At 40.3% G+C, this 14,153-nt stretch overlaps 1 protein-coding gene across 1 annotated transcript; it reads right to left on the reverse strand.

Moving 5' to 3' along the window:
* Positions 1-6,244: 6,244 nt before the first annotated feature.
* Positions 6,245-8,019, reverse strand: LOC145813353 (uncharacterized). Its single transcript, XM_082908638.1, has 5 exons — positions 8,013-8,019; positions 7,894-7,958; positions 7,324-7,422; positions 7,081-7,196; positions 6,245-6,299 (listed from the first exon to the last, which is right to left on the reverse strand). The coding sequence occupies exons 1-5, from the start codon at positions 8,017-8,019 to the stop codon at positions 6,245-6,247; spliced, it is 342 nt and encodes a 113-aa protein (XP_082764764.1).
* Positions 8,020-14,153: the final 6,134 nt, after the last annotated feature.

Here is a 14,153-nt window from a genome sequence, read left to right on the forward strand (position 1 = left end):
CGGTAAATTAACAAATCTTGGGAAATTAACAAAAAATAACACACATTAATGATTATTTTTTCTCTCTCTCAATTTACTTAACAATGGTGAGACCCTAGACTATTTTAAAAAGATAATTAAAAGTCATCTTTTAACTTTTAATGCATTTTGAATCATATAATCTCTCACAACATAAAAATAAAAAATATTGTCAAATGTCATAAAAAATGTCATATTTTTTCAAATGTCAAATGTCATATTTTTTCAAAAACAACATAAAAATAAAAAATAAAAAATGAAAATCTAACTTTTAATCACCTTCTCAAAAGAACTCTTTATTACTTGATTAAGAACTTTCCATAAATATTGTCAAATGTCATTTTGAAACCACTGAATAATTACCAACAAACTTACCCTTAGATTTCACATCAAATTAAGGGCCTTTGGGTTTTTCAAGCTCACTAAAAGAGTTGTCCTCCAACTTCTGAATCTTCTGGATGGTGAATATCAAAGTGAAAGGAAAGCATTTGAATAACCAAAAAAAGGAAAAGCAAAGCAAAAACTTACCACTATTTGCAGTAACAAAAATAAGCAGGTGTAATGCTGGATAAATCTAACATACTTATTTCACTAATCCCTCAAACTTATTTCAAAATACATAACTATCAAAACCGAAATCATACAAACCCATTTCAAAATCAAAACCAAAATCATTCAAACCCATTTCAAAATCAAAATTAAAACTGAAACCATGTCATTGGTATTTATGGTGGATTGATCAGCCAAAATTCTGCAGAAATCATATGCAGAATTCTTCTTCAGTTTTACTCAATAGCAAAGCAATATATATCAGTTGGCTCAATATCAAAGCAAAATCCAAACGTTACCAAAGCAATAACAAAAGAAAAACAAAAAGAACCAAAGTAATAAACTAACCGAGCAGCCGAGCAGGATGTTGAGCAGCCGAAGTGAATAGCGGAGCAGCCAAAGTGATGAAGGCAAAAGCTCTGATGAAGGCAAAAAAAATTCAAGAAGAAGAACAATTACCCGAAGAAGAAAAATTCAAGAAGAATACTAAAGTCATGTTTTCAATAACTCTATTGAACCCAGCAATATCATGTTTTCAAATAGCAGGTTTTCAACACTAAATAATATCATGTTTTCAAAACTCTATTAAAGTCATGTTTTCAAATATCATGTTTTCAATACTGAATTGGCTCAATATCATGTTATTGAAATTTTGAAATTAACATGAGATAACACATGAGTTATTGAAATTCTGAAATTAACATGAGTTATTAACATGATTTATTAATTGTCCATGAGTTATTGAAATTCTGTTTCCTTTATTTTAGCATGAGTTATTAACATGATTGATTTAACAGGAAATCAACACCTTACACACCATGTATCGAGCAACAATTGTATTTATACCCTTAACGCTAATTATAACCGCCATTAATCTTTCAGTGAATATTTAAACATCAGACCATGTTATCTTGAAGAGAAAAATCTACAGATGATGGTTAGTTTGTTACAAAACAATTACTTACCAAGTCAATGTGTTTTGTTTTATTCATTTTTTAATTACTAATTTTATTATTGGTGCTTTTCTGCACTTGCATTGTGATTTGTAGGATGTATAATATGAAAAAATTGATAAGGAAGTTTCCACACAATAAAAGGTAAAACAGGGGGTAAAAAGGAAAATGTGAAGTTTGAATTCTAGAGTCATTGACTTCTGTGCAAAATAAAATCCTTGACTGCAGAAACTAAGAATGGGAAGATTATGAATTAAAAAAACTTAGGAAACTGAGATCACATAATGCAATAGCAATACAGCATTAACCAGTTTAGTTTGTTATCCATTGAAAGGAAAGCACAAAATAAACTCACTTGTTATATGCCAGCCCACCAAAGTGGCTCATAGAAATATGAATAGCCTCCAACACCTATAAAAATAATTAGCAAATATAATAAACGTATGTTCATCCAACTTCAAAGTGAAAAATTGAACAATTTAAGGCAGACTATACAATAAGTGACACTTAAAAAAAAGAAACTCACTTGTTGTATGCCAGCCCACCAAAGTGGCTCATACACTATACTTTTATATCTATACTTCTATCCTATCTATCTATCTATGGTATGAACACTTTTGTCACAATTTTTCTCATTTCTAAACTGTCCTTCTATAACTGTATTTGTCAAATTCAAACAAACCTATGAATTCTTTTAATATTTTATATATATGGGAAAACATCTAACCTAATACTGCACATTGAAGGCAAACTTAATACCAGTGGTGATAGACTCAGATAACACACAATCAATCAGTAAAGAAACACATTACACTTACAAAGTGGAAAATTGTTCATGGCATGCTAAACATAATCTATGTTTTGGCCATTACCGTAGCCAAAAAAAATGACAGAACATAAATATAATCTATCTATGGAAAAGAATGACTAATTAATTACACATAATAATGACCAGGAGAAAGACAAAGATTTTAACAAATTCTGACCAGGAGAATTTGAGCAAAGCTCACACTTCAATGATTGTGTCAAATAAACGCTGAAACACAGATTTTCCACTTAAATAAACGCTGCCTTTTAGTAATGGAAACACAGATTTTAACACAAAATTGTTATATATAAAATTCTGAAACACAGATTTTCAAATTGACTGAGTTACACAAATTGACTGAGTTACACTTTGCCTTAAATAAACTCTGCATTTTAGTAAGGAAACACAAATTTTCCACTCAAATTGTTATTAAATAAACTTTGCCTTTTAGTAATGACTACAGGAAGTCAAATTTGATTTAAGAACAACACTTCGATGACTTCAGAATTTGACTACAGGAAGTCAAATTGTTTCAACAACACTTTCTTTGTCTTTCTCTTAGATTGAGTTATTTTAGCACTTTCTTTAAAAAAACAGGAAACAGTTGCCAATATGCAATAAAATGCCGAGTTTACAACGGTGAGAGTGAACTAACCCAGCAGCCAATAAACAAAGTGATGATCTAACCCAGTTGCCAAAGTGATGTCGAGCCGGAGTGATGAACTAACCTAGCAGCCGATAAACTAACCCAGTGCCAAAGTGAAACAGTTGCCGATAAACTATCCCAACTAACCTAGTGCCAAAGTGATGAACTAACCCAGCAGCCGAAGTCATGTCGAGCCGGAGTGAACAATGGTGAGAGTGGAACGGTGTAAGCTCTGATGAAGGCTCTGTGTAAGCTCTGATGAAGACTCTAATGAAGGCTCTGATTTGAACAACGGTGTAAGCTCTGATGAAGACTCTGATGAAGGCTGTGATGAAGGCAAAAGCTAAGATTTTCAAAAAAAATCAAGAAGAAGAACGGAGAGGAATAGAGAGATAGAGAGGGCAGACAAAGAAATAGAGAGAGGTGGGTAGACAGAGGGTAGATGGGGAGGCAAATCATTTGTGATGGGAAGACAGAGGTTAGATACTGAGAGAGAAGAGTGGAGAAACAACCATGTTGGGCGGGAAACAGAATGTGGAGAAACAGAAATGTGTAGATACATGGATATATATAACCTCAGCCATTGGATAGATATTAGAATTGATCTCAGCCATTGGATCAAAATGTATCTCACATACATTTTGATACATTTTTCAAAAACCTTTGTGCCTTATTATATAGATATATATATATATATATGTGGGGATATGATTTTTGGATATACTCTTTTGATCCTGGGGGACGCTCGTGATCTACCGATAGGCACCTGAAAGGAAGTAAACACTCCGGTCGGAGGTGCCAGAATTAGCACTCCGACAAACAAGTCAGTCTCTCGTTCTAGATTACTTGTATTCTAAGTTAAACACCACAATTATCACATGCCTTTCTCAGTCTGCTATTCCTTTATTTATACTCGTTCTCTGGGCCTCGGGGCCAGGTCCACTTTTCGCTCATTATGTTCATATTTACCCGACTCCACAGCTCAGTACCTATTCGGCATATTCTGTAATAAACCAATCTTCACTCGGCCCCTTGCTTAATCGACTATCTAGCCGAATAAGGTTGGGTCCGAGTTTTCGTGGCAATGGCCAAATGTTTAGAATCTTGATTCTTGAATGTTCGACTCTCTGGAATCTCTACGACTTCCAATATTTGGCCCCCACAATTGCCCCCCAAGCACTCTAGCGGCAGTTGGTTAGAGTGTTTGGCTTTGAACTCGAAGAGTCAGAGCCGAAAATCGGTGGCTGATCGTATTCCAACGCAAATGTCTGTCCACACGCTTCAAGGTTATCATTTCAACTTCCCGCCTCTTCGTACACTCTCATTTATTGTGATTTAAAATTTCGACGTCTTTTCAAATAGATACACGCTTTTAGACGCCCGTCGCTGGATTGCCTTCCGAACTACCTCTGCGACCTCCTACTCTTCTCTACCTCTTTCACCACTTGTAAGTTCTCTCCTTCTTTGCTTTGTTTTTTGGCTTAGCATAATCATATTGGTTGAGGAGAATGGCGAAACATTTAAAAGATCTCCTCTCACCGGATCGAATTTCTGGCTTCCGACGCCATTTTTCCATCCCCGATGACGTCCGTCTATCTTTTGTGGTAGACGACACCCTTGATAAGAAGAGGGTTGATGAAAACACCATCATCTTCACTCTTCTATCAATCGCAGAGGGCGGGGTCCATTTCCCCCTTCACCCACTCCTTAGGGCCATGCTTTGCCATTGGGAGTTAATCCCTTCGCAGCCCAACATCAATTTCTTTAGGGTTGTGATGGGGATTGTCGCACTAAACCATCGCCTTGGGCTTAACCTTGGCATCCCCGCTATTTGGCATTGCTATGCCTTAGCCAAGTCTTCTGGTCGGCACGGGCGTTATTTGCTTAGAGCCAAAGACACCGACCATCAACTAGTGACTATGCTTTCCAACTCTGGGAAGCGAGTCAATGATGTTATGGTCGTCGTCCAAGGAAAACACCATCGTCTTCACTCTTCTATCAATCGTAGAGGGCGGGGTCCATTTCCCCCTTCACCAACTCCTTAGGGCCATGCTTTGCCATTGGGAGTTAATCCCTTCGCAGCCCAACATCAATTTCTTTAGGGTTGTGATGGGGATTGTCGCACTAAACCACCGCCTTGGGCTTAACCTTGGCATCCCCGCTATTTGGCATTGATACGCCTTGGCCAAGTCTTCTAGTCAGCACGGGCGTTATTTCCTTAGAGCCAAAGACACCGACCATCAACTAGTGACTATGCTTTCCAGCTCTAGGAAGCGAGTTGATGGTGTTATGGTCGTCGTCCAAGGAAACTGGGAATTCGGTGAAAGCGAGGATCGCCTTGATCGTATTCCTAGATGGAGGGGCGAACTAGGTGGCCTAGTATCATCTTTTATTCATTTGTTAAATTTATAAAGCTTCGTTTTTGGGGCCTTATGATTTTGCTTTTGCAGGGAACGATTTGAAGAAAATCTTGACCTCAACTAACGACGTCGTCCTTTCAGAAATCAAGACTACGCTCAGGTACTTCGGCCGACGGAGTCTTCAGAAGCAACGGAGGGCGGCCCACGTTTTGCTCCGCTACGAGCCGACTTATACGACCTTTTCGGCGGTGAAAAATATCCCAATTCCGATCGGTGAGGAGTTTCTTGTCGCCAGTATCTTGACTAACTTAAAAAATTTGAGGCAAGTCGGCTGCAAGGAATAGGAATGGCAATGGGATGGGGCGGGGCTAGGGACCATACTCCCTGTCCCCATTCCCGTCCAGATCGCTGACGGGGACCCCATATCCCCCCCCCGCCCCCGCTCCCGATCGGGGATTGGGTATCCCCGACCCTGCAAATTCCCTGACCGAATTACAGTTTTTTTTTTTAAAAAAAAAAACAATTTTACAATCTGTCACAATTTTAAGATTTTGTACATGTTTCGAAATTAAAATAATCTGTACATGTTTTAAAGAATCTGTACAATCTGCCACACAATTTTAAGAATCTGTACATGAATTTTCAAAAAACAATTTTAAGAATCTGTACATGTTTTAAAATTAAAATAACTTTCATCCTATCACAAAGAACTTTAAAAATTCAACATAATCTGCACATGTTTAAAAAATCCTATCGCACACAACTTTCATCCTATCACAAAGAACTTAAAAAATTCAACATAATCTGCCAATATATACAATCTGTCCAGCAGCATCTGCTAATATATACAATCTGCCAAAAATTCAACATAATCTGCCAATATATAATCTGCCAATATATGTCAACAAATTCAATAAATCTGTCCAGCAGCATCTGTCAAATACACAACCCAAACACAAACCATCCTGTAGCAACAAAATAACACAAACAAAACAACTGCCCAGTAACCCACACACACAAGAAAATTCAACAAGTAGCAAAGTTAATAATTAATCCCAAGCACAACCTGCAAGGGATAGGTTACCCAAAAATTGAAATTAAAAATTAAAAAAAAATCCATTACAACATAAAAAATCAAATCCATTGTTTGTCCAATACCCATACAAACCACACAACTTCCATCATCTCCCTTCAACTTAAATTCCTGTTAAATAACAAAAGGAAAAAAACAAATAATTAATACTAATAATAAAATGTAAAAAATGTTAACAATTAAAACAAAGTGGGGTTTTGAAAAAATAATTACAAATCAGTAAGAAACTTTATAAATATCAATAATGAAAATTGTAAACAAGATCTCACACATCAAGATAATCTTGACATTCTAGCTCTAGAGACATCTCCCAGTTCCAAACAAGATCTCACACATCAACCCATATGTGAAATCAACATGAATACATTAATGTTATGTTTGGAGAAAGATATAGCTGAGTCAAATGATGTATCAAGGAAGAGTTCAATTCATAACTGGACCAAATTAATTTCCTTGGTTGACACATGAATTCGAAGGGGAGTTCAAGAATGATAGTTACGAAATCTTTCAGAAGCACAATATTTTCATTTTAGCTAATCAAAATTTAAAAACAAAGGTAAATCCTGGAGCATTAACTGACAAGCATTGCAAGTATTATCTGAAGAAACTAATTTATCAAAAATAAATAAATAAATTATCCGAAGAAACTATACCTTATGCAGTAGTCATATTTAGCAGGAAAGTCAATCTTAGTCATAAAAACCTCATCAAATCCACCATCTCTACATTTATCGATGCAACCAAGTGTCAGAGCAGCTTCATCTAGCAGCTGGAATTATGAGAGAAGAAATATAATATTTAGATTAGTGCACTACCTCAAAAATTGGAGACAAACATGGATTTATGTCTATATCTAAAGTCATATAAACCGAAGGTTAATACGATTGCAATAGTACCCCGAGAAAACCACTCCTTGTCATGCGAAATGTCAAATTAAAGCCAGCAAATGGATCGCATATGATTAATGGAAATGATTGTAAAGATGTCCTCCTTTCCTGAAAATCAAAAGTTCAGAAAAGATAATTACATGAGCTATAATGTAAAGATAAAAGGCTAAACCACAAGTTCAGAGGAAGAATACAGTAAACTAACACCCAGGAGCTGAAGGGATCATAAGATGAATTTCTGGGCTTAAAGAAGATAAAATATTTGAACTCTATGTATTCTGATGAAGACGTAGTTCAAGTCCAGAGGTTGGCAATATTATCGAGACTAATTGGCTGAGAAGTATATTTATAGGTATAAACTTCATGATTGTTGACCCTGCTATTGCAATTGATTTTCTTCCATGTGTGTGTGTGTGTGAATTAAGAGATTCCTCATCAGCACTCAACTGTAAAATGAAAATAAGGAAACTAAACCCAATTTGAACCATGGCCCATAACTTGCTCCGCATCCCCCCAACCCGGAAATGTAAATATATATATTATATACATCAGTATCATAAAGGTCATGAAGAAACATACCTTCAAAGTATTGCTCTCACCTTGAGGCTGGAAGAAGAGCCCAGTTCCCCATAATTTTGAAGTGGCTGCAAAAAAAAAAACAAACAGAAACAAAAAAGAACTTTCGTTAATACACAAACATACCATTTGCTAAATGGTTATGAATTCTTGTGCACAATAGAGCTAGCTGTCAATTGAAAATGGAGACAAAAAAATAGTTTCATTGCAAATCCTACAAGATATGCATTTACAGGGAAAATAAATCATTTGGTTCTCCAGTTTTATTCAATGAAAAAAAAAAACAGATCTATATACTTATATTCAGATATATATATATATATATAATAAATAAATTTAGAAAGAAAAAAAAACAGAAGTTGAAGAAACAGATCTATACACTCAGTCTCAGATATACAAATCTAAAATAAACAGATCTATATACTCATATATATATATATATATATATATAATATACATATATGTAAACACTAGATCCAAATCCCTAGAAAGAGAGAGAGATACCAGCGACGGAGGAGCGTCGGACCGTCGGTGAGGAAGGATCGGAGGATCGCCGGTGAGGAGGGAGGCGCGGCGGTGACAGATGAAAAAGAGAGGGAGAAACCAGTGGCGAGCGAGAGAGAGAGAGAGAGTAGCGCCTTGTATGAGTGAGAGGCTCGGTGGTGATGGAGGATCGCCGGTGAGGAGGGAGGCGCGGCGGTGACAGATGAAAGAGAGAGGGAGAGACCAGTGGCGAGTGAGAGAGAGAGAGTAGCGCCGTGTGTGAGTGAGAGGCTCGGTGGTGACGGAGGATCGCCGGTGAGGAGAGAGGCGCGGCGGTGACCGATGAAAGAGAGAGGGAGAGACTAGTGGCGATGGCGAGCGAGAGAGAGAGAGAGAGGAGTGCCGTGTGAGTGAGAGGCAGAGGCTGTATGTTTGTGTCTCTGTGTGTCAAACCCTAAACAAATATATATAGCCAGGGACAAAACTGTAATTTCACCTCGGGGATTAAGCGGGGCGGGGGCGGGGCCGGGGTCGAGGGTCGGGGCCGGGTCTGAAACTCCTATCCCCGTCCCCGGCCCGGATATCATCGGGGATGAATTTTTTAATACCATCCCCGGCCCGTAGGGGATATTTTTCAGTGAATAACCATTGAATTTGGGGTCGGGGGGTCGGGTCACCGTCGGGTCGGTTTCAGATTGCCATCCCTAGCGAGGAATCAGATTCGGAGCGACCGGAAGTAGCTGAGGCCGCCGAATCAGACGAAGCCGAAAACAGAGATTGACGAGGCTTTGAAATTAGCATTTGAGGAAGTCGGCCTCAATTCGGCTGATAATTCGTCCACTTCGGGTCGAGAAGACCGTCCGCTTGACGATACTTTTTAGGGTCTGGAGGATCTTCCCAGCGCGTACCCAGAAGATATGGCTGGGCTGAGCCTCACTAAGCTTGCCAAGAAAGCGAACGCGGAAAGGCTAGCTGCGCAGCGGAGGGCAGAGGAGATCCGGGCTGCCGAATCTCAGTCTCAGTCTCAGTCCTCCCTGCCCGTTATTGAGGAAGTAACGGCAAAAGGAAAAAGCACCAAAATGGAACCCTTGGTGCAGGCCAATGTAGAAGCTGAGCAAAGGGTGAAGGAGCGCCCTGTCGATGTCGAGGTCGGCTCAGAAGAAGATCGCGCCGACAAACGGCCTCGTTTGGAGGAATCAGATGTGATTGTACCTTTTGTTATTCAGCCGAAGATGAAAAATACGCCGATCTTCTCCGATGCTTCGGTAATGAAAGATCCAGCGGTTGCACTTAGTTTGGCGACGTCCGTTTCACTGCCTACTGATAAGGCGACTTTTTGGGCGGAGCCGGATCTGGTTGCAATTGCGTTGGCCGCGCAATCAGCTCTTTTGGTACATATCTTGACTCTGTCTTTTCTCCTTACACATTATTTTGGTTTTAACTTCCTATTTTGCAGACCGTCGAAAGGATAGCCGACATGGGCCATCGCTATCATGATACGGTGGAGCAGATTGGTCGTTTACAAGCGGAGGTTGAGGGCCAAAGGAGTAGGGCGCAGATCGAGGGCGCTCATGCCGAGGCCGAGTTGGAGAGAGCCCGTAATGCTGAGGATTTGAGATCGGTCGTCGAGGAGAGGGCGAATGCGAGCGACGTCGCGCTTAAATTGGCCCAGGAGGCGAATTCTAAATTGAAGGCTGAGTTGGAAGAGATGAAGGCGGCAAAGGAAACAGCTGACCTGAAGGCTTCCAGCGCATTTGATGCCGGGAAAAAATCTGCTTATGATGAATACGTAGACGAAGTCCCCAAGTTTGAGAATCGGGGCTTTAAACACGGCTGGCTCAAAACCCTTGCTGCCGCTAATGTGTCTTTGGCTGTGCCAATTCCATATGAGCAAGTGGATGTTGAGCCGCTGGAGTCTGATTCCGATGGCTGATTTCAAAGGCGCTTGTGTAGACGTCCCCGAACGCCCCAGGAGGGAACGAGTCCCCCGTTCCGTTCAATATTGGGCTCACTACAGTTCGGACTCTCAAATTGTCACGGTTCTTAATCTGAACCAAAGAGTCCAAATCCGGCAAATCGTTTTGAGAAAACAGATTTTTAGAAAAGAAGTGCCAAACATGGACTGCTTTGCCAGATACAGAGTCGCCACCTAAATATTTTATTTTGGGAAATTTAGGAAACCCTGACTCGTTTGCCTAAGGCCACGTGTCCGTCATCACCAAAGTTGCCTCAACTCGGGAACTTGGGTACGATTGGGGAAGGTCACTTCGTGAGCACCCCCGCTCGCCCGATCAAAGATCGGCCTCTACTAACCATGATATCTAGTTTTGAAAACTTTATACGTTCTTATTCCGGTTTTTAGCCTAGATTACTATGTGATGCGCACAGCATACAAGTATAGACTGGGTCGCCTGAATTGGAACAAAACATTTCATGTTTGTTTATTTGAAAATGGTTTGATGGTGCTACCCGCAAGTAGGCTAAGACGTGGATTTGCCACCCTCAGGTGGGCTTAGAAAACATGATTTTGCCACTATCTAGTGGGCTTTAAAACACACATTTGATGAATTGTTCCAATTCAAATAACCCAACCTTCACCCACAGGCATTCAGGCAGTTTATATCACATAAGCACATAGCCTCATGGTAAGCATGCTATTCATGGCAGTCACTCACACGCATGCAAGGATGCTAAAGCATAAAAACTTACCAAGTACTCCAAGCCAAAACAGAAACTAATTAGAAATCTATGCATGATCCTAATTATACAGAAATGCCTAATGCAACACATGCAAAAGTGCAACTATAGCAGGCTCGGCTATTCTAAGATGGCATATGATGATGCTACAGCTAACATGTATTCAACTTGGAATTGAAATACAAATGCAGTTAGTATGATGCGCCGAGCCCGGTGCATGCAAGACAGACGAATGAATGCAAACATGCTATCATACTGTATGCTAATTGAAACATGCCCTAATCTAACCATCATAAGCTGGTAAATAAAAGGGAGAAAGACGTGGGGTTGGAAGACATACAACACACACACGCACACTTATTACAATTATGCCCTCGCGCAGAGGGTCCGAATAAATAATACAGTCCCGAATGAATGAATAATACAGTCCCGAATAAATACAAAAATCCTAATTAATTTACAAATTAATCTAAGAAAGCTATAAACTGGCATGCAAGCCAGGGACTGCCTCGACTCTGATGAATGATGTATGTTTGGGCTGCCTTGCGCGGAAATCCACTGGGATGCCCCAATTAGCCTCTATTTTGCAATTATTCTTGGAAAGCGCGCCAAGCTCCGGGAGACTGCTGATTCTTGATTTGCTGCAACAGAGAGCAAGAGAGGGGCATAGCAATATATTTTCACAAATGTATGCATGTCTCGATCCTCGTGCCACCAATCACGCATCTCGATGCATAATGGCCGAGGAGTCGAATCGTGCAACTCAATATAGAATGAATGCACATGAAAACAAAACAAAACCTAGACTCCATCATGGATAATCCGGAGTGTCGGCGACTGGGAATTGAGACACGTTCCGTCACTCTGAGTACGAAACGTACCTCGTTTCCCGTGCCTGGGCTAATTCCTATCCCAAGCACAATGCAATATGCATGATATGCATGAAATGCAACTAAGATACAATCTAGCATGCACAATACTATGAGATGGCATACACAATGCACGATGTAACAAGGCATACGCAATGCTCTAACATACAACCTAGCATACACAATGCTATGAAATGGAATGGCATACACAATGCATAATGGACTTACACCAACATGAGTGGACCTCAGCCACACTCACATAAGAGGCCATTAGATGAAAATGAGACTCTCGAAGTACGTGCACGCATGCACGCAAACTGAGGACCGACCCTAAGGCACCAAATGCCACTCTAACAAGACATGGCAAGGCATGAAATATGATATGCTAGCATGCAAATTTCAGAACTGAAATGCGACACAAAACAGCCCCGAAACATGACAATATAGCACCCGATGCATGAAATGGTCCCGAAATGCAAGATTAAGCACATGAAATGACTTGTAGCTACATCAAGCATGCATTATTCGATCATGACATGTGAAGACAGATTCAAGGAAGCCCCAAAACAAGCATGTTTACAGTTTTAATCAGGGCCAAACAGCAAACAAAAATAGGGCTAAACCGATGCGCAAAAATGGCCCTAAATATGAGATAATGAAGCAAGCCACAGCTGCTGGCCCCAAACAGATGAGGGCCCTTCAACAATGTTTAATAGGGGCCAAAAATATGACCTTTTACAGTTTACAACAAACCACAAAAACCAACACAGGTATGGCTAAGCTCTCATGCAAGAAATGGGCCAAAAGAGGGACAAAGAAGCAAGTGGTGGTTTCTGGCCTTAAACACAAAGGGGCCCTTCAACAATGTTGAATAGGGGGCCAAAATATTTCACTTTACAGTTGATGGTCATACCCAAAACAGTATGCATGCAAGCCTAAAATACTACGCAAAATAAGGCCAAAAAGAGAGATATAACACAAAGTATAAAAAGGATGCCTAAAACAATGAAATATCCTTAATGAAACATGAAGAGGGGGTCAAAATAAGGATTTTTTAAGTTCAAACCAGAGTCCAAAAACAGAAGCACAAGAGGCTAATAAATCATGCAAAAATGGAGCCAAAAGAGGGATATAAAGGCAAGTGGAAGATAGAATCCTCAAACAGCAATGAGCCCTTCAAAAATGTTGAAGAAGGGCTCAAAATAAGCCCTTTTACAGTTTATGACATGCCTCAAAACAATTTATACATAGGCAAAAAATACTACACAATAAAATGGCATACAAGAGGGGTAATGAAACAAGTGCAACAAGGAGGCCTCAAACAGTGAGAGGCCCTTAAACAAAAGTGAAAAGGAGCTCAAAATAAGCCTAACTCCAATTAGGGTCGGAGCCCAAAACAGCAAGCACAAGGAGCTAGAATAGCATGCAAAATATGGACCCAAATGAGGGAAATAGAACTTACCCTTGAAGACCAATATTTTGGCAACTCTTGGCTTGAGTTTGGTGGCTCCTAGGCCTTGAAGAACAACCTCCAGCTGCTGGAATGGAGGATGGAAGGGTGGGGCTATGGGTTGGTGAAGAAATGGTGTAGGGTTTGAGAGGTTTGAAGCTTGGAAGTGTAAAGGGAGAGAGATACAATGGAAGGGACCTAAGGCAAATGTTGTCAACCCTAATAACAGAGCTGGAGCTCCTGTTATATAGGCAAAAATGGGGGGAAAAAGGGGGGGGAAATGGAGGGAAAACAAGCCAAGTTTCCCTCCAAAATGCAGCCCCCCGGATACAGAATCTGGGGGGAAAAAGAGGCTGTATCTACACTGTACCTGTTGCAAGGATTCTGGCCGGCCAGTTATCTAGGTTGCAAGTGGCCGGCCGGCTACCTCCCATGGCCGGCCGGCCAAGGGTCAAAACGGTCAATGAGAATTAATGGCCGGCCACCACAGAAAGAGTGCCTCCCATGTGTGCACAACACAGCCCTGTGGTCAAAAACTGGAAATAGTGAACCAGGAGAGAGAACAACCCACTTTTCAAAGGGGTTCAAAAGGTTCAACAACAATTAATGGCCGGCCACCAAATATTGGTGGCCTCCCAGATGTGTATATCACAAATATGGGGTTTAGGGTGCAAGAAAATGGCCCAAGGGTGGTCAACATTGGCTTTGAAGTGAGCAAAAACGGGCGACGAAGGGCGATGAAGGGATAAAGTTGGCTGGCAGAA

Source organism: Camellia sinensis, chromosome 15 (genome assembly GCF_055761805.1).
Source record: "Camellia sinensis isolate YWXY chromosome 15, ASM5576180v1, whole genome shotgun sequence".
In the NCBI taxonomy this organism is placed as follows: Eukaryota; Viridiplantae; Streptophyta; class Magnoliopsida; order Ericales; family Theaceae; genus Camellia; species Camellia sinensis.